The 24966-nt window shown below is 41.3% G+C and overlaps 1 protein-coding gene across 2 annotated transcripts in view; it reads right to left on the minus strand.

Annotated features, from left to right (window-relative positions):
• CHEK2 (checkpoint kinase 2) overlaps positions 1-24966 on the minus strand; it is a 49125-nt gene that overhangs the window by 1795 nt on the left and 22364 nt on the right. For both annotated transcript variants that reach the window (XM_073673229.1, XM_073673223.1), the window contains exons 9-13: positions 12912-13008; positions 9571-9657; positions 3983-4146; positions 296-411; positions 100-185 (exon numbers count right to left, since the gene is read on the minus strand). In XM_073673229.1, coding sequence (XP_073529330.1) covers positions 100-185; positions 296-411; positions 3983-4146; positions 9571-9657; positions 12912-13008 — 550 coding nt within the window. The remainder of the gene's footprint in view (positions 1-99; positions 186-295; positions 412-3982; positions 4147-9570; positions 9658-12911; positions 13009-24966) is intronic.

Below are 24966 nucleotides of genomic sequence, written 5' to 3' on the forward strand. Positions count from 1 at the left end.
CTGTAGCAAATAGAAGTTATATGAAGTCATATACAGATTAAATTACTCAAAGAACCACCCTTGGACACACAGGATTCTTTACGGAGTCCGCATTAATACCTGCAGCCAGGGATGCGCCAGGGCTTCCCTTGTAGTGAGTCTCTTCTCTGGATCGACAACCAGCAGCTTCTTAACAAGATCTAGCGCTGTAAAACATACAATTGTGATAGTTATTCTTGGAAATTTTCAACTTAATGTTGCTTCTTCAATAATAAACATCAGAATGGGTAATACATACTTGCGATGTAGTTCTTACCTGGCTCTGATACATGACTCCAAGCAGTTGGAATAAAGTTGTAAAATCCTCCTGTGATCTGATCTTTTAGAGACATATTGCAATTGCTTTCCGAAAATGGTTGGTACCCACTAAGGCTGTGAAAATGTAACTGTATCAGGAAAAGTTGTGCAGAGTGCATAAAATATATTCTAAAGTGGAAAATACTAAGATTTGGACCATTTCTTTCGAATTGCTCCCAACAACGTCTGCCTCATTGCAGGGCCTATTTTGTGGTCATTGCATGTGGCAGGTGACATCTTGACTTATGGGAGAGCTGCCCCACTATACATACTTTTATTTCAACTATCCTTTAAGTTATTTAGGAAACCATGGGTGCCAAAATCATTGACTCACTAGAGTCTCTTGATGACTCATCCCTATCTTTATGTTCCTTCTGAAACAATCAACTACAAATGATTTCTAACACATCATCTGCAACCTATGAAGACACCCATACCCAGACAATGCAAATCCACAAAGCCCTCAACTACCGATGCCTAGTTTGGGGTGGGGGGGTCGGCCTAATACAAAGGATGCAGGAACCCATTGCGCAAACCAGACATCATGCAAAACTGATCCATGGAAACAGTGCTACATCTCTTACATCTGAGTATAATCTCTGCAATATTTAAGAAGGAAGTTATGAATTCCATCCCTGGCACTCCCCTTTATCTCTACCTCTTCTTTTTCATTTAAAAGGAAACCTATCGTCAGAAAGAAAACTACTTACCTTCAGCCATAGTGCAGATCTGCAGATAAATATAGTCCAAACATATTTGGCTTTCTGATGTGATGTCCTTTATTTTCTGATGTGATGTCCTTTATTTGCTGCAGTCAAACATTACAAATCAGACAACGGAATATGTTTGAAACTCTATTTATCTGCAGATTAGCACTATGGCTACAGGTAAACCATTTTTCTCGGTTGCTTGACTGGGGGGGGACACAGGAAATCATGGGTGTATGCTGCTATGCACTTTGCTCCTTGCACTTGCCCAGCTCTCCAGCCTCCTGTGGCTCAGTTGTCCCCTCTGGCCTGCGACAACAGTGTCCCTTCTGTGCATGGGTCGTTACTCTGTCCCTATCAGTGCCAGCTCCAATCAATGTGTCCAGACCTCGGCTACAGTTATGACGGGTTTACCTATGCCGACAACCGCCTAGCACTCTGGCCAGGCGCTCAAGCTAGAGACATGGTAAAACAGCCTTGTCAGTGCAGTGAACCAGTTCCTGAACATCATGGAAGCGGGTCCCTCTCCTCCTACAAAGACAGTGTCCTTCAGAATGGTCAGGTGCTCAATTGCTTCCGAAGTCAAGGCCTTATGAAAAATGTTGTTTCTAAACCCCCTCCACACCCACCCTTCAGTGGACCCACAGTCTTTTGGTTGTCCAAGACCTCGACACAATCCAGGATATAGCCCCGCTCTATCCTGGTAGGATGCTTTCCTTGTAGCAATTACTTTCATTAGACCAGTCTCCAGCCACCAGCTCTCTCCTGTCATTCTCTGCTCCTTGTCTTTTTTAAGGATAAGGTGTTCTTTGTCCAGTACTTTTCTCCGTAAAGAGGTATTCCCATCTCCAAGATCCTATCCCAATATGTAGTCGGTGTAATAATAATATTAGCAAATCCCTCCAATTAGAAATGTAGTATAGTATTTCTGATTTGCTATGTCTCTCTCCTCATGTGCAGGCATTGCAGGACCTTAGGTATCCATGGTTACGACCACTAGCAACTAGCCAACTGTCACTATATCAGTAGACATAACCATGGATACTTAATGTCCTGCAATGCCTGCACATGAGGAAAGAGACATAGCGAATCAGAAGAACTATACTACATTTCTAATTGGAGGTATTTGCTAATATTATTATTACCCCTACTACATATTGGGATATGATCTTGGGCAATGAGTAGATTGTTCAGACAGAAGAGCAAGAGACTGACAGAAGGAAGGTAAAACAATATTTAGAATATTAATATAATAGATGCTAGTGTGTGTAACCATAGATACCCAAGGTACTATACTACATTTCTAATTGGAGGTATTTGTTAATATTATTACTACTAGTACTACTACATGTTGGGATAGGATCTTGGGAGATGGGAATACCCCTTTAAGGCTCACTCCACCTGGGTAGAGGTGGCCTCCTAGACCATTCATCATCAAGATTCTGTTCTGCAGCTCTGTAAGGCTGTGACTTGGTCCTCCGTCCATCCGTTCTTAACATTTTACAGAGTTCATACACTCACGTTGGCTGAAGAGTCTGGGTAGAAGGGTGTCACCCGGGTTATAGCTTGAGTGATCTCTTTTGCTATTCCCTTTACCTTTGCTGTTCTGGCATTCTTCTATTTCCCACCATTCAGACTGTTCAGGACGTCCCTTGGTTTCCTGTGTTCCCCAATGAAGCAGCTGAGAAATAAGGATTTCCGGTACTGAAAGGGGTTCTCCCATGAACAAAATTCATTTTAAGCTATAGATCTTGGAATAATAATAACTTCCGCAATTGGACGCATTTAAAAAAAAAAAATGTTCCTGTGCTGAGATAATCTTATACATGTTCCCCTGCTGTGTACTGTGTAATGGCTGTGTCTGACCATACAGGAACATGGTCTGATCATACCACATCTCCTGGGCAGGGGGGACGCAAAAAAAAAAGTATACAGATATTACAGTAGGGGATCACAAATAATTGTTTCTTTGAGGTAAAACATTGTATAAAACAGGCAGGGAAATGCTTTATCTCACAAAAAGTTTTTCTTCCTAACTGGTTTAGTCAGGTGTCTGTAGTCTGCTTGGGAGGAGCCAACTATTTCTTTAAGTGTAATTCTTACTGTCATCCTCTTGGTGGCAGCAGAATACACCCATGGTTTTCCAGTGTTCCTAAATGATGGCTACGAGAAAGGGATTTTACGGTAAGTGACAAAAACTCTAATTTTTCTGATGACAGGTTCTCTTTAAGGGGATCTCTTCCTAACAGAGGGATTTATACTCAGCTCTAGTTATTAGAGATACTCTGCACGGATGGTTCCTCCATAGGGGCGTACTTGTTTTGGGATATGGGTGGATCCCCAATTTTGCACAACAAATCACATATTAGTCTATGAATTTCTAGACTTTGGGCTTGACTTTTAGATCCCACTGGGGCATGCCCACTACACCGTAGCCACTATATTCTGGCGGGACCATGGTTTACCCGCTCTACATGTTTTATTTTGACATATACAGTCTTTATTTCTGTTCTAATGCTAAAATGTATATACCTTGAATTGAAAAATCTTAGGTCATTAAGAATTATTCACAATATCTTGTTTTACAAGAAGTGTTAAGTAGTTTCCCAGGACCCCTAAATGGTCACAATTTCAGAATTTTAAGTGTACATGTTTCAGCAGTCACACAGTAACGCTTCAATTAGCATGGTAAATAATAGAGAATTACTACATTAAAAAAAGTAGTTGTAGGAAATGTCCACAGGACTGTTCATTTATCTGTCTTCACTGAGGAGGTAGAATATCTAATATTCTGGAATTATACAACTCTTTATATTAAAATCATTTGCTATCAACCAAGATTTTTGTATGAATTGATCCTACAATCTAGTTATTTCTCGCAGTATGCCACCATTATTTTCTATAGTAAGATAATTTGGGTGTCTTCTGATAATAGTTACCAAACAAAGAGCATGACTCCCAAACTCCAGTAATCCACCGCTCTGCTATATCCGCCTGTGCCAGCTGTGATCAACACCTCAGGAGCCAAGTAGTTGGGTGTCCCACACAAAGTCGTCATTAATGAGGTTTCGCCAAGAATTTTGGACTGCCCAAAATCCGTGATCTGTCGAATGAATCAATGATTAAGAGAGACTTAGCGTGCCAGAAAGCTAAAATATCAGGTGTAAAACTGTCTTTTGCCCAGGACCATGAAAATGCTCCCGTTGTCAATGTAGAAAGCTTGTTTCGCTTACACCGTAGAATAAATCATTAGAGATAGATATGTCACACCAAACGCATGGAGGAATAATCTGACAATGTCAGAAGAGGTTTTTTAGGTCAGTGTTCCACGTGATTTAACATTGCAACAACAAAAAGATTTTAGTATTATTCCAATTACCATCTATAAGAGTACATTCCAACAAAGATTGCAGATCGACACTGTTTTAACCACTTCGCGCCAGAGCCTGTTTTTGCCTTCGTGACCGGGCCAATTTTTTCAATTCTGACCACTGTCACTTTATGAGGTAATTACTCTGGAACGCTTCAACGGATCCCCCTGATTCTGAGATTGTTTTTTTTGTGACATATTATACTTCATGATAGTGGTAAAATTTCTTTGATATCACTTGCGTTTGATTGTGAAAAAATCGGAAATTTGGCGAAAATTTTGAAAATTTTGCAATTTTCAAACTTTGAATTTTCATGCCCTTTAATCAGAGAGATATATCACACAAAATAGTTAATAAATAACATTGCCCACATGTCTACTTCACATCAGCACAATTTTGGAACCAAAATTTTTTTTTGTTAGGAAGCTATAAGGGTTAAAAGTTGACCAGCGATTTCTCATTTTTACAACAAAATTTACAAAAACATTTTTTTTAGGGACCACATCTTATTTGAAGTGACTTTGAGGAGCCTTTATGACAGAAAATACCCAAAAGTGATACCATTCTAAAAACTGCACCCCTCAAGGTGCTCAAAACCACATTCAAGAAGTTTATTAACCCTTCAGGTGCTTCACAGGAATTTTTGGAATGCGGAAGAAAACAATGAACATTTAACTTTTTTTCACAAAACTGCTACTTTAACCTCAAATTTTTAATTTTCACAAGGGCAACCAGAAAAAATGGACCCCAAAATGTGTTGTGTAATTTCTCCTGAGCACGCTGATACCCCATATGTGGTGCAAAGCCACTGTTTGGGCGCACGGCATGGCTTGGAAGGTAAGGAGCGCCATTTGACTTTTGGAATGGAAATTTGACTGGAATGGATAGCGGACGCCATGTTGCATTTGGAGAGCCCCAGAGTTGTCTAAACAGAGGAAACCCCCAACAAGTGACCCCATTTTGGAAACTAGACCCCTCAAGGAACTTATCTAGATGTGTGGTGAGCACCTTGAACCCCCAGGGGCTTCACAGAATTTTATAATGTTGAAGTGTGAAAATAAAAAAACACATTTTTAACACAAAACTGCTACTTTAGCCTCAAATTTTTAATTTTCACAAGGGCAGCCAGAAAAAATGGACCCCAAAATGTGTTGTGCAATTTCTCCTGAGCACGCTGATACCCCATATGTGGTGCAAAGCCACTGTTTGGGCGCACGGCATGGCTTGGAAGGTAAGGAGCGCCATTTGACTTTTGGAATGGAAATTTGACTGGAATGGATAGCGGACGCCATGTTGCATTTGGAGAGCCCCTGAGGTGCCTAAACAGAGGAAACCCACAACAAGTGACCGAATTTTACAATCTACTCCTCTGTATAAATTAATCTAGTGGTGGGAAAATAAGTAGATAGGTAAATGGTCACTAAACCCATAGATGAATTCCCACAGAGGTGTCATTTCTATAATGGGGTCACTTCAGGGGGGATTATGCTGTTCTGGCACTTTTCAGAGTACCAGAGCTAAAGAATCCCCCCTGAAGTGACCCCATTTTGGAAATGAAACCCCTCTGGGAATTCATCTATGGGTTTAGTGACCATTTTAACTCAATGGATGATTTCCAGAAACAAGCACGCAATGGAAGGTTTAGATTCTGGAGAACCCCCCCTGGAAATTAAGTGAGCTCTACTCGAATGTGTCATTCACTAAATGAACCAAATGTTTGAATGACAAATTGGGATACATTTTTACAGTTTAAAAACGTGGTTCTGTGTGGAAGATTTTAAAGCAGTCAGTGACGCATAAGGCTGGCAATGATGGGCATTGTGGGCAATAGTAGCGGGTATCACGCCTCATTCCTCTCTTAGTACATACACGACATCTTTTCTGGGGGTTCCTTCTTGTTTCCGTTGCTGGAATAAGTGCAATAAAATGTCGCTCAGTGAGTCTTTTCACATCCTCAGATTCTAATGGATGAGCGGGGCTAACACTTTGAAAGACAAGATTTTCAATTACCTTTTCTTGATAATCAAGAAAAGGATCTGAATTTCCTGCTTTTTTGTACAACACAAAAGAATTGTATGTGGCCACCTGAAACAAATAAATAACCAACTTTTTATACCAGGTATAGGACTTTCTTGATACCTGGTATGGCTGTAGAACCTGGTCTGCAAGGTCCACACCCCCCATGTGTTTGTTGTAGTCAATGACTGACACAGGTTTTTGCTTCGGAGTGGTGGATCCTAGTTCTACAGTGGCCCTTGTGGCATCTGTGTGGATCGAGCTGAGGACAAAAATATCCCTCTTATCCCTATATTTCAGGGCAAGCAGCTCTCCGTTGCGTACAGCCCCTGACTGCCCCTTTTGAAACTTTTGGTTGACCAATGGTTGTGGAAACCCCTGACGGTTTTTACGGATGGTCCCACAAGCCCCGATGTTGTGTTCAACCAGACTTTTAAATAGGGGTATGCTGGTGTAATAATTGTCCACATATAGATTGTAGCCTTTTTGAAAAAATGGACTTATCAGCTCCCAAACAATTTTTCCAGATGTCCCCAGATAAGTAGGGCATCCTGGTGGGTTTAGTTGGCTATCTTTCCCCTCATATATGCGAAAAGCGGATGTGTATCCAGTTGAACTTTCGCACATTTTATAGAGCTTTATTCCAAACCTTGCCCTTTTAGATGGGATAAATTGCTTGAGGTGCAGTCTTCCTTTGAATTTTACAAGGGACTCGTCTATAGAAATATTTTGTGTTGGGGTGTAGAGGCTTAAGAATTTTTCTGACAAATTTTCAATGATGGGTCTAATTTTATATAACCTGTCATGTTCTGTGGCATTTCTGGGCAGGCATTGACTATTGTCGTTAAAATGCCAAAACCGCATGAGCATTTCATAATGGGTCCTAGGCAGAACGACTGAAAACATAGGGGTGGCTTGAACAGGGTGGTTGGACCAGTAGGATTGAATGCTCGGTTTTTTAACAAGCCCCATGGCAAATGTAAGTCCTAAAAATTTTTTTTATTTCCGGGACATTAGTTGGTGTCCATAAATTTGCCCTAGCATAGTAAGATCAGGGATTCTGGCTTATGAATTGGGACGCGTATAAATTTGTTTGCACGACAATATGCTCTAGCAAGCTGTCTGTAAAAAACAAATTAAAAAAATGAATTGGTCCAAAATCTTCCACCTCCACATTTATACCAGGAGTGGCGTTGAAATCAGGGCTGAATGGAGCAGCCGAATCCGAAGCCTCCCATCTGGGAAATGCTAGATCATGTGGCAACGCCCCTTGTACACTGGCGTGCGCCAATTCAGTAGTAGCAGGGACAGCGCTTGTACTGGGCAGTGTTCCCTGATTTGGAGACGTTTCTCCAGTAGCGCTATTTGCCCCTATTGCTGTACTGGTCCTTGGGCTTGAGGATGGAACAGAATCACTGCTCATTTCTGGGCTCTCAGTGTCGCCGCTACTAAAGCCCTCAAAATCCATATCTCCATCTGAGATTGCGCTGTCATCAGTGTCAGAACACAGCAGGGCATACACCTCCTCTGCGGTATAAGTCTGACGGGCCATTTTAGTTTTATATTTTTTGACAGGACTGAACGGACCGGACTGAAAGGACGGGACCGGACTGATCTGACAGGACTGACTGACAGATCTGACAGGACTGACAGATCTGACTGACAGATCTGACAGGACTGACAGATCTGACTGGACTGACAGATCTGACTGGACTGACAGATCTGACTGGACTGATCTGACTGGACTGACAGATCTGACTGGACTGATCTGACAGGACTGACAGATCTGACTGGACTGATCTGACAGGACTGACTGATCTGACAGACTCACTAACCCTAACTCTTACTTTCTTTTTTATTTTTTTACTTTCACAGTGGCAAGGCTGACAGCTTTTGTCACACTGTTTCTCCTCTGCTCTCTCACTGAGATCGGAGGAGAAACTACATTTATCAGGCAGATCGCCCGGGAAAGTTTGTTGCTAAAACAAACTTCCCTGGTGATCTCTCTGATTGGCTGGTGTGACGCTGACATCATCGAGACCTGAGCCAATCAGGTCTCGATGATGTCAGAGGTCACAGCACCGGGATCCCCGCCGCTGACAGGTATGTGGGGGGTCCCGATCGCCGACCACCGGCTGTCCCTATCTTTTAAATGCCGCGATCGCTATGGATCGCGGCATCTAGAAGATAGGAACAGGTTAACATCATGGGGACCTGATCCAATCAGGTCCCCATGATGCCACATGTCAGAGCTATCGCTCTGAACCGGTACCGCAGCGCTAGCAGGACCCTGGGGGTCCTGAGCGCTGCGGGACCACCCACCGTTTTTAAACGTCGGCGCTGCACAGAGCCCAGGCAGCGCCGACGTTTATGTACAGTGGGCGGTCCTGAACCGGTTAAATAAGTGGAAGACTTTTTGGACACCAAATGGCCTGAACGAGGCTGTGGAGCACGTCTGAATGCTATTTTTTTAGTAATTTTTCTCTAGCGTTGGGCCTAATCCTGCACAACAGTCTCAAGTTAGTACCCCGATTTATTTTTACACTTTACCTGCCTATATGATCTTGCATGGGGAAACATCCCTCATTTTTCTGATTTTCTTCCATAAAGTTATAGTATCCGGTTATAATATTTTCAACATACAGTATTTGCTAATCCCAGTATGACAACAGTTAGTCAAGGGACCACTGTTTTGTTAGCACGGCTATTCACTACATGTTATCAATGCGCTCTTCCGGATTGGAAGGAACGTCAGCACTGCAACTGATCAGTAGCCGTTGACTGGCAGCAGTAGTCACATGACATCACCAACCAGAAGAGAAAGCAATGAGACCAGTGTTGGTCCAATAGGAGAGTATCTGACTTTTTTTTTTGCTTTAAAAGACCCCCACATGCCCATTTTTAATACAATAAGAAGTGAGCAGCCCCTTTAAATACAGATATATGTGCTTGAAGGGAAAGGTGTCGCTTATGCTTTTCATTACATGAAATGTATGACCTAGTTTGTGACATTTGACAAGACTTGACATAATCCATGATAAATATACTCCGGCATGCCATGGATCCATTTGCTCGTTTTTAGCTCTCCCATTCCATTCACATCAGACAAGCATTATAAAACAAAATCTTACAGTACGCACCTTTACACAACATTCTTCATTAGTGGAAGATAGCAGCACATTTTCAAGTTTTAGATCGCGATGAATGATCCCATTATCATGGAGGTACTAAATGGAAAGATATATTCAATATTCTGATAAAATGGAAAATACTGCAGAGGACTGTCTTTTAATGAATAAAGTTGACTAAATTAGCTCTATATTGGTAGGCGAGGTAAAGAACACGAGTTAATAAGACAGATGTGAGCTCACAACTGGCATGTGTTGTTGATTCCTATGTATTTCACCTCTGGCTAGTAGCCGGCAGTAATCCTATAGTAGTCCAGCATCATGATGAATGTTACATTATAATTCATTACAATTTCCACACGTACATACACAAAGGACAACAATTCTAAAGGGAATCTGTCAACTGGTTTTGTTATGAAATCTGAGAGCACCATAATGTAGTGGAAATGAGCCAGATTCCAGCGATGTGCCACTTAGGCTCATTCAGACACCAGTTTTTCTCATACGAGTAGTTTTCACGGATAGCACTCATACCCATGACATTCTACGGGACTTTACACATGTCCCATATTTTCCGAAGACCACTTGGTCCAAGGAAAAAGTCAAAGACAGGTCTGATTTTGATCCGAGCAAAGGATCAAAATATACACGTTTTTGGGTCCATGAACAAAAATTGGAGCATATTCAGACGACATCCAAGTGCGGTCAGATTTTCAGGGACTGTCAGAAAGGACAATGTGGAGAAATGTATTTTTTCCTTCACGTACAAGAAAAACGGACCAAAATTTGTCCGTTTTACTTGTACATGGAAAATACTGGCATGATTGAGCCCTTACTGGGCTGTGTCAATATAATTCGTTTAATCAGCAGATTATCATCAATACAGGACAAGCTGCCTCATAACTCCTAGTTCAACTACATCATCACCACTGATTAGCAGCTTTCCGTTAATATACAGTGTACACAGAGAATGGATGCAATGGGCAGATTCCTATTAAAAGAAAATTATAGACCCTGTGGAAAAGGTAGAATATATAGAGACTGAGATTCACAGGGAGACACCTTATGAGTAATCTCCAGAATACTATTCCATAACACATTATAAATACTCACAGACATAGACACACACAGGTAAATATAATCTCCATTCTCCCAGACATACCTCTCTAAGCTCCCTGCTTCCTTATCTTATTTATATCTTGTGCTAGTACTTATATCTTTAATATGGGGGCTCTTATGTTCACTTTATCCATATTTACAAAATATCCACTGTGACAGAGTCACTGGTATTATATGCGAGGGGAGGTATGTGTCACACAGGTCGCTAGCATGTGTGAACTGAAACCTATAAACTTTCTACCAGCATGTTATATGCTGGGGGTTAACTCACTTAAAGCGTGTGGTTTTATGGTAATGGCAGAGGGTGGGAGGCCATTCCCCTACCTCCCATCAGGGTGTGGCTGAGCAAGGTTTAAATGCTCGGTCACCATTTTTTTTCTACGCTGCTGATACAACAGGTTCACAATCGCCAACAGCAACAGCAGATCGAGTTACTTGCAGAGGCGATCCGTGGCAAGGCAACGGCTCCAATAAGTCCAGGTGATGACTAATACGTCACGAAGACGGTAAGGAGAGAATTACAGAAGATGACCCCGGGGGATGATGTTGAGGCGTTCCTGACTGTTTTTTAGAGGGTGGCGGAACGGGAGAAATTGAAGCCGGAGTAGTGGGCGGAGGTTCTGGCGCCATATTTGACTGGGGAGCTGCAGAAGGCTTATTACGATCTGACTTTACAGGACGCAAAGAAATACGCCAAATTAAAAACCAAAATATTGGCACGCTCAGGAGTGACTATGTCTATCAGATCACAAAGGGTTCACCACTGGGCGAATGCTGGTGATAGACCTTCACGCTCACAGATGTTTGACTTGTTACATCATGTACAGAAATGGCTGCAGCCAGAGTCTTCCTCTCCTGCCCAGATGGTTGAGCGTGTGACGATGGACAGGTTCATCCATTCCCTAGCCAGGCCGGTGCAGACCTGGGTTGCCCAGGGCGACCCTCGGAACGCAGACGACCTCATATGTCTGGTAGAGAGATACCAAGTGGTGGAAAAATCCCTGGGGAAAACAGACATAGCCACCTCCCCTTACTGGAGTGCTCAAAAGGGGGTGGGTACACCACGGAAGGGGTTCAGCGCCACAACTGAGGGGCGTCCTACTTCCACTGAAGGGGTAGCAAGGACTGTTGTGAAGGATGTGATTTGTTGGCGATGTCGCAATCCGGGACACGTAGCCGCCCAGTGTCATACGTCTGCTGAGCCAATGGACTGCAGCCTAGGCAGACGATGTTCATACTATGCTTACCCAGCCTGCAGTGTGGACTGTCAACCCGGCGAGGGGCCGCAGGCGTGTGCTGTGTCCGCTAATGGAGTGATGGTCCTGGGGCTGTTGGACTCCGGGAGTCTGGTGACCTTGATCAGTGCCACCCTTCCCCACCAGCTGATCCCCACCAGATCTGTGGGAGTTCGCTGCATACATGGGGATGCCAATAACTATCCTGTGTCCAGAGTGACAGTTTGAACAGACTGCGGTGCCCAATCCCACGAGGTCGGGGTGGTCAAGAACCTGATACATCCTGTCATATTGGGACGCGATTTTCCCTTGTTCTGGGATTCGTGGGGGAAGGGATCCAGACTTGATCATGGGGACAAAAGCCAGAGCCCTAAAGAAATACCTCGGTCGACATCGGAAGTGGATGAGTAATCTAAGGGATACATCACTGGATTCAGGGTCTCTTTATCTACATCTGTGTTTCCCAAATACCTGCACTCGGGGCCCCAAACAGATCAAGTTTACAGGATTTCCTTAGTATTGCACAGGTGAGAGAACCTGTGGCAACTTCTGCTGTATTTATAGTAATTTTATCAACTGTGGAAAACTAAAGAAATCCTGAAAACAAGACCTGTTGGGGGCCGCCCGTGAGAACTGGAGTTTGGGAAACACTGATGATCTACACTATGCTGCTATCAGATGAGATAGCAAAAACCAGTTGACAGATTCCCTTGAAGGGGCTTGAACAGTTATACAGTAACATTCATCACCATAGGAATACACTGATAAGGTTGTGTGTTTAGTTTTATTCTGGATACTGATTGGAATAGTGCAGAACAGGCGCGGTCCAGCAGCTCACAAACTGCCTGACACCGACGGGCGTAGTGGTGATAGAAGGTGAAGATGACGGCAGGTGAGTATAATGATCGGGTCAGGGACCATAGATTAGAAGCACCACTCCAGCGCTGCAATAAAAAAAACAAAAACGCTGGAGTGGTGCTTTAAGGGTTTATAGTTTACCTGAACTGCAAGCAGGATCTGGTAAAAATACAATTTCAACGTCGACTCTCTGGGCCTGAATCTCAATATCCTGTGAAATAATTCACCTCCTTCCATCCTAGAAAAAAAAAAAGTGTTATAGGGTTACAGGTAGGGTTGAGCGAGTATGTTCTGTCCGAGTATGCTCGGGTCGTGCTCCGAGTATTTATAGCTGCTTGGTGATAAGGTTAAATCGCTCCCGTGTGCATGATTTGCAACTGTTTGACAGCTTTATTACATGTGAGGAATGTGTAAGAAATAGACATTCCTCACATGTAATAAAACTGTCAAACTGTTACAAATCATGCACACGGGAGCGATTCAACCATATCACCGAGCAGCTGTAAATACTCTGAGCTCGACCCGAGCATACTCGGACAGAACATACTCGCTCAACACTAGTTACAGGTCTACTCAGCTCATACAAAGGCTATGTTAACAGGACGCGTTTTTGCTGCAAAAAATGCAGGAGTTTACTGTCCCTTTCCCACCAAAGAATGAGATTTCTGAAATCTTGTGCACATGTTGCTTATTTTTTCCTTGCAAATTTGAGATTGTTTCAAATGTGCAGCATGTCAATGTTTTCACTGTTTTTCTTTTCCAATAATTTTTATTAATTTTAATAATTTTTAAATTGGAGGGCAGGGGGAGGTAAAGGAATGGAGGGGGGTGGGAGGAAAACTGGGTGGGGGGGGGAAGATAAGGGAGAGTTGAGGGGGGGATAAGGGGGAAGAAATTGAAACAACTGATGTTGGTGTTTATCATCAATAGAGGATGACATAAGTAAGATACTATGAAATAATATAATTAACAATGCAAGAGAATTACAAAGTACAAATAATGATTAATTACCTATATAATATAATGCAAGTGAAATAACAGTTGTATTGGACTCACAATTCAGTATGGAAATTTAACTGTCCAAATATCCCAATTTTTTTGAGAATTTAATCAAGCAGTTATTAGTAACAGCAGCAAATCTTTGTTCATATGTCCTATGCAGATTCATTCTTTCTATAATGTCTTTTAGTGTGGGTATGTCTGACTTTTTCCAATAGAATGCTATAGCATTCTTAACGACTAGAAAAATGTGTATTAATAATGGTGTCTCGGATGAACTAAGAGTTTCCAAACCTAATGAAAGTATGGCCATTTGAGGGGGGGGGGATGTCAAATGATCTGTTCAATAGGCTATTAATCAGTTTGGATGTCTGAGCCCATAATTTTTGGATTTTGGGGCAGCTCCAGAAAAGATGCAAGATATTACCTCTTTGACCACAATTTCTCCAGCATAGAGGTGAATTACTGGGATTGATATGATGAAGCCTAGTAGGTGTGTAGTACCATCTTGAGAAAAGTTTGTAATATGATTCTTGCAGAGGCATGGAGATATTTGATGCTTGTGTGAATGCTAACGCATTTTCCCATTGATCGATAAGGAAAGAGGTTTTTAGATCCGCTTCCCAACGTGTCATGTACAGATTTTTAGTAAATGATGAGTCATTGTTGAATCAGTTATAAATGTTTTTTAAGCTCCAAAAAAATTTGTGGTTGTGGTTGCAAATGAGGTTTGAGGAAGATTCTGAAATTAGGAGTTTACTTGAGAGGAATTTATGGATGATTTCTTTCATGTTTGAGTAATGAAAGAAGTCTGAGGAAGACAAATTAAAATTGCTTTTAATGGTTTTAAAAGGGATGATATTAGAGCCGTCATGAAGGTCTTTTAGTTTTTTTAATCCTCGGCTTTCCCAGAGGTCAGGGGTTGAAGATTTGTATAGAGAGGCAATAAAGGACAATGAGAAGTTCTTTAGGAATTTGAATTTGTTATTGCTTGAGCACCTAGAATGGTTCTGTTTTCGTTTTGCTATTATTTTTTTCCAGGCCAAAATAGCCGCATGAAAAATAGGGTGTGTTGGGTCATGAGAGGTTTTTTGGATTAGATGTCTGAATAGAAGTTCTCAAGGAGGGGAGTTATTATTTATTGAGGTTTCAAAGTCAATCCAAGCTGGTGGATCCACTTGGTTGAACCAGTAAACATTCTGATTCATAAGATTGGCTAGAAAATATGCTGTAATATTTGGTAGACCAAGTCCGCCGATGGCTTTACTTTTGTAGAGGATATTTGTAGAGATCCTGGCTCTTTTATTGTTCCACATAAATGAGTTTATTTGGTTTTGTATTCTGAGGATAAATGGGTGAGGAATTATTAGGGGGAGATTCCGGAAAATATATAGATTTTCGGAAGGATAAACATTTTTTACTGTGAGTAACTTACCCCACTATGAGAGGTGGTGATCTTTATATTTAAGGATTTCTCTAGAGAGGTTATCAATAATAGATTCTAAGTTGGTGGAGATGATGGAGTTGATGTCTTTACAAATAGAAATCCCTAGGTACGTAATATCTTTTCCTGCCCAGCTAAAAGACATGTTCTTTTTCAGAGTGTTTTTAGTAGATTCACTTAAATTGAAGTGGAGTAGTTTTGACTTCTCGTTGTTAATTTTACAATAAGAAATTTGTGAGAATACTTTCAAAATTTCAGAAACCTCATTTACTGAGTTTACTGGGTCTAGCAGGGTTAACATGATGTCGTCTGCGGAAACTTATTTTATATTGGCGAGCTGTGGTGGATATTCCCTTAATTTTTTGGTTTTCCCTAATCTTTTGGGCGAGTGGTTCCATGGCAATTACGAAAAGCAAAGGAGAGAGAGGACATGCCTGTGTTGTACCGTTTGTAATGGGTATCGGGTTGGATAACTGATTATTAACATATACTCTAGCATAAGGATTAAAGTGCCATGACTGATGATAGAAAATGATTGTTGAAGCCAAATTTAAGGAGTGATAGTTTTAGGTAATCCCAGTTTAACCTGTCGAAGGCCTTTTCCACGTCTAACGCTAATAGTGTTGCTGGTAGCTTTGAAGTGTTGATTAGTTTAATAATATTTAGTAATCTCCTTGTGCCTTCAGTGGGTTGCCTTCCTTCCACAAATCCAATTTGGTCATTATTAATCAACTGGGGGAGTATATTAGTGAGACGATTTGCTAAAACAAACTTTAGAGTATATTTTAATGTCAGAATTGATTAACGAGATGGGTCTGTAATTTTTGATGTTATCTAGCTCTCCTTTTGGTTTAAGTATTAGGATAATAGTTGCCTCTAGCATTTTTGCCAGAAAAGATCCAAGGGCTGAGGCTGAATTGAAAATTTGGGTCAGATGAGGAGATAAGTGTTGGCTGAAAATTTTGTAGTATTCGTTGATAAACCCATCTGGCCCCGGGGCTTTAAAAGATTTTAGTTGCTTAATTGTATTTAGTATTTCTTCTGAGGTGAATGGTGCGTTTAAAGATTCTAGATCGGATGATTTCAGTCTTGGGAGGTTAATGGAGGAGAGGAATTTATTAAGAATTTGTCTGGCTGGGGGGATGAGAGGGATAAATTAATATTGTATAAATTCTTAGAATTAGCAAATTGATTTGCAATATCTCTGGGGTGGTAAAAGGTTGTTCCGTTTTCTGACTTAATTTTGTCGATTCTGTTGAAGATTCTTTTTTGTTTAATGCGGCGAGCCATAGAGCGGGTGGGTTTGTTTAACCCCTTAAGGACCGAGCCACTTTGTAGGTTAATGACCAGGCCAATTTTTTCAATTCTGTCACTTTATGAGGTAATTACTCTGGAACGCTTCAACGGATCCCCCTCATTCTGAGACTGTTTTTTCGTGACTTCATGATAGTGGTAAAATTTCTTCGATAACTCTTGCGTTTATTTGTGAAAAAAACGGAAATTTAGCGAAAAATTTGAATATTTTGCAATTTTCAAAATTTGAATTGTTATGCCCTGAAATCAGAGAGATATGTCACACAAAATAGTTAATAAATAACATTTCCCACATGTCTACTTTACATCAGCACAATTTTGGAACCAAAATTTTTTTTTGTTAGGGAGCTATAAGAGTTAAAAGTTGACCAGCGATTTCTCATTTTTCCAACAAAATATACAAAACCATTTTTTTAGGGACCACATCACATTTGAAGTGACTTTGAGGTGTCTATATGACAGAAAATACTCAAAAGTGACACCATTCTAAAAACTGCACCCCTCAAGGTGCTCAAAACCACATTCAAGAAGTTTATTAACCCTTCAGGTGCTTCACAGGAACTGAAGCAATGAGGAAGAAAAAAAATTAACATTTAAATTTTTTTCACAAAATATTAAATTTAGACCAAATTTTTTTTATTTGCACAAGGGTAACAGATAAAAATGGACCCCAAAAGTTGTTGTGCAATTTCTCCTGAGCACACCGATACCCTATATGTGGGTGAAATCCACTATTTGAGCGCACGGCAGGGTTCGGAAGGGAAGGAGCGCCATTTGACTTTTTGAATTCAAAATTTGCTGGAATAATTAGCGAACGTCATGTCGCAATTGGAGAGCCCCTGATGTGCCTAAACAGTGGAAACCCCCCACAAGTGACCCCATTTTGGAAACTAGCCCCCTCAATGAAGTTATCTAAATGAGCACTTTGAACCCCCAGGTGCTTCACAGAAGTTTATAACATAAAGATGTGAAAAAAAAAATTTTTCTTTTACCCCCAAATTTTATATTTGCACAAGGGTAACAGGAGAAAATTGACCTCTCATTTTGTTGTGCAATTTCTCCTGAGTACGCCAATATCCTACATGTAACTGGCAACTACTTTTGAGGCACAGTGCAAAGGTCAGAAAGGAAGGAGCACCATATTATAGTACAGATTTTACTCTTATGGTTTGAGGGTGCCATGACCCACTAGGAGATCCCCTGAGGTGCCAGAACAGCAGATTCCCCCATAAATGACCCCATTTTACAAACTACACCTCTCAATGAACTCATCTCGGGGTGCAGTGATCATACTGACACTACGGGTGTGTCACAGAATTTTATTCCATTGGGCATGGAGGAAAAAATAATTACATTTTTACCGCAAAAATTTTGTTTTAGCCCCAGATTTTACATTTTCACACTGGGATAATGGATAAAAATAGCACCAAAATTTGTCCCATAATTTCTGCAGAATGTGGCAACACCTTATATGTGGTTGTACAGTACTGCTTGGCCACACGGCGAGACTCGGGATGGGCGGAGCACTATTTGCCTCCTGGAGCGCAGATTTTCCTAGAATAGTTTGCGGACTCCATATACAGAGGCCCTAAATGCTAGAAGACCCGAATGCCCCCTCAAGTGACCTCATTTTGGAAATAATACCCCTGCCAAACATGTGGACACTAAATGTGGTTTAGACACACTGTGATGCTCAGAAGGGCGGGGGGATTTGGATTTGGGAGCGCTGAATTTCTTTTGGGGGCGAGGAGCCATTTAGCTTTTCCAGAGCCTTTGTACTACCCGTAACGTGGAAGCCCCCTATATTTCCATTAACGCATGACAGACCTGAGTGGGGGCTTTTATGTGAAGCTTTTATTGGGAACATTTTACATAACATTTTAGATCACATTTATTCGGCGCTCTACGCTGAGCACTTACTTTGGGGTTTCCATCTAAATCTCAAAATGACGAGATTCAGATGAAACCCCTGAGGGATCTATTCACTATAATGAGATGAGGCAGCAGAGTTATCCTTCTTTTCAAAGGTGCACAAAACTGTGGCCGACCGCGCTTTTACCTACGCCTAAAAAGATGGACACCGCCGGATCATAGGTCAGACAGCGTCCACAGAGCCTCCATCTGTCTCATTACAGGGAATCTTCCGCCGGGGGTTTCCGTCTGAATCACTTATTTCAGAGATTTACACGGAAACCCCGATGTAAGCGCTCAGCACAGAGCGCAGGATAGATGTGGGCCGAGCCATACTGCGATCTTTGGGAGGCAGAATAATTAAATCTGCAGCAGGTGAAGAATTGGTTTTATTTATCTTTTACGCCGTTCCTTGTACAGTATAAAAGTGATTAGGCGACTTTATTCTTCGGGTCGGTGCGATTACAGCGATGCCAGATTCATATTGGGTTTTTATGATTGACAGCTGTCACTCACTAAAAGAGGCTTTTTTTTTTGCAAAAACTAATGTTTGCATCGCCATAGTTAGAGAGCTATAATTTTTCCATATATCGGCCATTTTTATTTTCATCCGTCTTTTATTTCACTTTTTTCCAGCGGTATGATGAAAACTCAGTTTCTCATTTTTTTTTGATTTTTTTTACGCTGTTCACTGAAAGGGTTAACTAGTGTGACACGTTTATAGATCGGGTCGTTCCGGACACGGCGATACCAAATGTGTACTTTTTTTGTTTTTTTACCCAAAAATCTGTATTTATTAGTGTAATATTATATATATATATATATTATATATATATATATATATATATATACACACATTTATTTTTTTTACATTTTTACAATTTTTTTTTTCTTTTTACTTTTTTACTTAGTCCCACTATGGGACTTTCACATTTTTCACAGATATAATGTATTGCAATGCACTAGCATTGCAATACATTATACCTATATTGAAAGCTCCAGAGACCATGCTGTGCATTGGTCTCAGGAGCTTTCCGTAGCTTGGTGACCTGGGGGTCGTCATGACGACCCCTGGTCACCATGGCAACGGTCGGGCACCCGCGATGACATCACGGGGGCGCCGACCAGAAGGCAGAGGGAGCTCCCAGCCCTCTGCTTGTCTCCTGAACGCTGCGATCGCGCTCGATCGCAGTATTCAGGGGGTTAACAGCCAGGGGCGGCGCTGACACCGCTCCTGGCTGTTTAGTGCCGCAGCTTAGCCACTGGCAGCGCTGAGTTCTGGCACTGATAGAGCAGCAGACGCTGAAATTTCAGCGTCTCCTGCTTCACCATGCTGTGATCGGTTAGTCAGATTGACTGACTGATCGCAGCGATCTGGGTGCAGGGACCAACGGCATGGGTCACTGCACCCCTTCTCGTGCCGCTCAGCTGTCACAGACAGCTGTCGGCACTGAACTGGCACAGCGTGTTTACAGGCTGTGCCAGTTCAAAGCTATGACGGACACTGAACGGCAAGGAGCAGTAACTTACACTCGCTCAGGCCGTGCAGTGTCCGTCATTGAGCGTTATGGGGTTAATGCGGCGTAATGTTTGAATTTAGAGTTTTTAATGACCGAGTCAAAAGATGTGAAGATCTCTGACTTCAGCTCTTGTCTCAGATTTAATAGCTCTCTCTGTTACGGTTATTGATGGAGAAGGGAGATTGATTTGTTTTAGTTCTTTTTCTTTGATTAGGCTTTGGAGTTTGTTTATTTTTGCCTGGACGAAATTTGCATGATTCTGCTCTTAGAACGGCTTTATGTGCATTCCAACTAATAAAAGGGTTAGTTAGTTCTGAGTTGTCATTCTCCTTAAAATAATTAATGATAGCTTCCTCAATCACAGCTTTCTGTTTTGGAGTATATAGTAGGGAGGAATTACATTTCTATAAAAAATTGTCTTTGAAGAGAGGGCCTAAAGAAATTTCTCCTATGATAGGGGCATGATCAGAAATGAATTTCTGGTTTATGGAGATTTTATTAAATTTGGTCAGGGAGAAAACATCTGTCAGAATTAAGTCTATTCTTGAAGCAGATTGGTGAACATCTGAAAAATGGGAGTATTCTCTAGAAGTCGTTTTTAAACATCTGAAGACGTCAAATAACTCTTTTTTGAACAGCCAGTTATTTAGCGTGGTGGAAAGGTGACGACTGGGAGAAGAGGAATCAAGGTGCCCATCTGGAACTATGTTAAAGTCCCCCAGCAAGATTAATTCACCCCTCCTGACTTTTTCCACTTTTTTCATTAGTTTATCCAAAAACGTAGTATGTTTTTTATTGGGGGCGTAAACGTTTACAATGGTGCACTCATGATTGTTTAAATTGCATACAAGGATGTGGAACCTTCCTTGTGTGTCTTTGTACTCCTCTAGAAATTCAAAGGGAATGGAATTTTTAATAATTGTAGCTACTCCTGCTTTTTTGCCTTCATTAACTGACTCGAATATATGTGGAAAGTTTTTGTGGTTAAATTTTGGGTGTTTTCCTTTTGCAAATTTAGTTTCTTGTATACAAGCAAGGTCCGCTTGAAAATTATTTAATTTTTTCCATAAAGTGAACCTTTTGTTGGGGCTATTCAGACCTCTTACATTATAGGATAAGATCTTGATGGACATGATGAGTATTGGTTATTGAGAAATTTTATGGGTAGTTTAGTTGGGGAATCTAATGAACCTTAAAATGGGATAGAAGAATGTGAGTGAGTCTCAGAAGAGTGTGTACAAAACAGCTAAACTAGTTTGAATATTTGTTATAATCACACTAAACAATGGAATACAACATAACAATTGATTAAACAAGAAATTGTACTCAAAGTAATTCTCTGAATCAAATCAAAGTCTTCCAGAAGGAACCTTCATGTCCAAAGTTCTCCTTTTTTGGGGGGGGAAAGTTCGTGGATCAAGCCCATGAAGGCCAACCGAAAAGAAGAATGGAATGGTATGATAAAGTCTTTCAAAAGGACGTTATAATAACTATCGAAGCTTTACAATGTTAGACCATATATAAACAAACCTAAAAACAGTTTAACAATTGACAACAGAGTAAAAGACCTTACATAAAACTTTGTAAGGCTATGTGCCCACGATGCAGAAATGCTCAGGATTTTTTCCTGAGCGTTTCTGCATCTCCCTGGCAGAAAAAACGCATGCGGATTGTACATGCGTTTTCCTGCCAGGGACATGCGGAAATGAATCGTTCTTCACTTGTATTTCCGCACGCGGGTGTCAATCGCTTTCCAAGCGATTTTAGCATCACTTGGGAAGTGCTTGACAACTCGGTCACACTATATAAATCCATGCAAACAGCATGGATTTATATAGTGTGACCCGAGAGAATGTCAAAAAATAAAAAATAAACCTATACTTACCTTCTGATGGCCCCCGAGTCTTGCTGCGCTCCTGTGCTGGCTGCCAGCAGATCGCGGTGCTCTGTACTGAAAGACCTGCCGTCACATGACTGACGTCACCGCAGGTCCTTCAGTCCTGCGCGATCTGCAGGCAAGCACAGGGAAGGAGTCCGGGGGCCGTCGGAAGGTGAATATAATCTTTTTTTTTTTTTTTTACAGCTTTTAGTGTACCTGGGTGTGGAGGAGTTTCCTGTCCTCCACACCCGGGTACCATCCCCACATTAGAACGCGGCAATTACGCAAGTACAGATGCAGTCTTGCGGAATTGGCGCATTCTAATGCAAGTCAATGGCGGCGAAAACGCAGTGTTTCCGCAGAATAATTGGTAGTGCTGCATTTTTTTCCGCAATGATAATCCGCAGCGGAAATTTCCGCAGCATGTGCACAGCACATGCAGATTATCATTGGGGAACATGGCAGGCCTTCTACCATGCATTTTTTAAGCGTTTCTGCAGTGTTTTTGCCGCTGCGGAAACGCTTAAAAAACGCATCGTGGGCACACAGCCTAAAGATTAATGTTATAGGACCATTAAAAGCTGTTTTAGGAAAAGTGGTATGCAAGTGAGAAAGCCTTGAATACAAGGCATGGTTTTCAGCGTTTTGGATAGTTTGGTTCCCTATGGGGATTTTCTTTTAGAGGGGAAATGAATTTGAGGCCCTCTTCTGGGGTAAATAAAGGAATTGTTTTACCTTTGAAAAACACCAGGAGCTTTAAAGGGAATCCGCGATCTGTATTGGATTCCCAAACTCCTCAAAGAAGCTGTGATGTCTTTAAATGCTCTCCTGGCTTCCATAGTTTCCTTGGAGAGGTCCGCATAGACTTTTAGATGGGAGTAAGGTTCGGGGAAAGTTTTTTCCTCTTTTATGTAGTGCATTAATGTATCTCTAGGTGTATCTGTAGGGATTGATGCTGGGCGAGGCAAGCAGTGTATTCTGTCTATGTTAAGCTCAATGTTGGTTAATGAGGGGATGGATTTTTTGAATAAAGTTTTCACATATTCGGATAGGTTAGAAGGTGCCACGCTTTCTGGAATGCCCCTGATTTTTAAATTGTTTCTACGGCTTCTGTCCTCTAAGTCCGCTATTTTTGTTTTAAGTTTTTTGATTTCCATTTTTATATCTTGGTTTTCGGTAGTTAATGTTTCAGTTTTTTCTTCCACTACAGAAAGTCTTTTGGCGTTGTCCTCTAGCTTCTGGCCAAAAGGTGTTGAGGGTGGATTGTATTGTTTCCACCTGTTTTTCAAAGCCTATTTTCATGTTTTTGTCGATTGTTTTTGTGAGCTTATTGAGATATGTCCCAATATCTTTAAACTCTGATACAGGGGGATAAGTTAGGTTAAGCGCTTCATAAGATTCGCTACCTCTACAAGGAGAGGATAGATCTCTTTTGGAGCGTCTTCTCTCAGGGCTCAAATTAGGGGATGAATCTAAGACTTCATCCTCTGAGTTATCTGAATTTAATGTGCTTTTATTGCCCTAATCTCCTGGCTCCCTTCTTTTGGCAGAGATGGAGAGGTCCGTCTCTTCGTCACCTCTTTTAACTAGTGGGGTATTAGTAGCAATCGCTGAGTGTGTAGTTCCATGGATTTTTGGTGAAGCTTCATTTTTGTGTTTTGCTATTTGAGAGAGATAGGTTTGTTTTTTTTTTAATCTGAAGTATCATCTGCCCTTTAAGATGTGATCTTGATTTAATAGGGCTTATGAGGTTAGGTGAGTCCTCTGAAGGGTTAGAGTATGAGTGGTAGTGAGTGGTTTTATCTTTTTGGTTTTTAACCACTTTACAGCCTGTGCCGTATTAGTATGCACAGGCTGTAATCCCCCGGTTCAGTGAGGGCTCCGGCGCTGAGCCCGCACTGAACTGGGCACATGTCAGCTGATTATTACAATTGCGATCCACCCGCAGCTGCTAACATGTTAAATGCCGCTGTCAATCTCTGACAGCGGCATTTAACAGCGCCGCGCCGGAAGCACGTCACTTACCCCGCCCATCGGTGACCCAGTCACGTGATCGCGGGTAACCGATGCGTGGGCATGACAACCCTGGGTCTTCAGCAGGGTCGCTGCTCATAGCGGTCGGCGCTCATAGGACAGGACCATTTCTGCTACATACAGGTGATCTGCTGATCATCTGTATGTAGCAGAGGCGATCGGTCAGTTGCTGCTTCTAGTCTCCTATGGAGACTATAGAAGCAAGCAAAAAGTAAAAAAAAATGTTTTTAAAAATATTAAAAAAATTTAAAAAATATAAAAGTTTAAATCACCCCCTTTTGCCCTATTCAAAATAAAATAATAAAAAATAAACCCCACATACACATATTTGGTATCGCCGCGTTCAGAATCGCCCGATCTATCAATATAAAAAAAGAATTAATCCGATCGGTAAACGGCGTAACGAGAAAAAAATTCTAAACGCCAGAATTACGTTTTTTGGTCGCTGCAACATTGCAATAAAATGCAATAATGGGCAATCAAAACATCGGATCTACCCCAAAATGGTATCAATAAAAACTTCAGCTCGGTGCGCAAAAAATAAGCTCTCACCAGGCCCCAGATCCCGAAAAATGGAGACGCTACGGGTCTTGGAAAATGAAGCTTTTTTTTTTTTAACCAAACTTTGGAATTTTTTTTCACCACTTAAATAAAAAAGAACCTATACATGTTTGGAATCTACGAATTTGTAATGACCTGGAGAATAATAATGGCAGGTCAGTTTTAGCATTCAGTGAACAGGGTAAAAAAAAATAAAAAAAAAAAAACCATCTGTGGTATTGCACTTCTTTTGCAATTTCACTGCACTTGGAATTTTTTTCCCGTTTTCCCGTACACAATATGGTAAAACTAGTAATGGCGTTGAAAAGTACAACTCGTGCCGCAAAAAATAAGCCCTCACATGGCCATATTGACCAAAAAATAAAAACGCTATGGCTCTGGGAACAAGGGGAGCAAAAAACGAAAATGCAAAAAGCGGAAAATCCCAGGGGTTGCGAAGGGGTTAATTTTGCAGACAGAATCAGATGACTTTTGTGACGCTGCAGAAGCGTTTCTAGTTTTTGAAGCCATTTTAGGATGCTAATAGTTAGATAT

This window comes from Phyllobates terribilis, unplaced genomic scaffold (assembly GCF_046119375.1).
Source record: "Phyllobates terribilis strain yellow unplaced genomic scaffold, ASM4611937v1 Scaffold_1__5_contigs__length_1240528914, whole genome shotgun sequence".
Lineage (NCBI taxonomy): Eukaryota > Metazoa > Chordata > Amphibia > Anura > Dendrobatidae > Phyllobates > Phyllobates terribilis.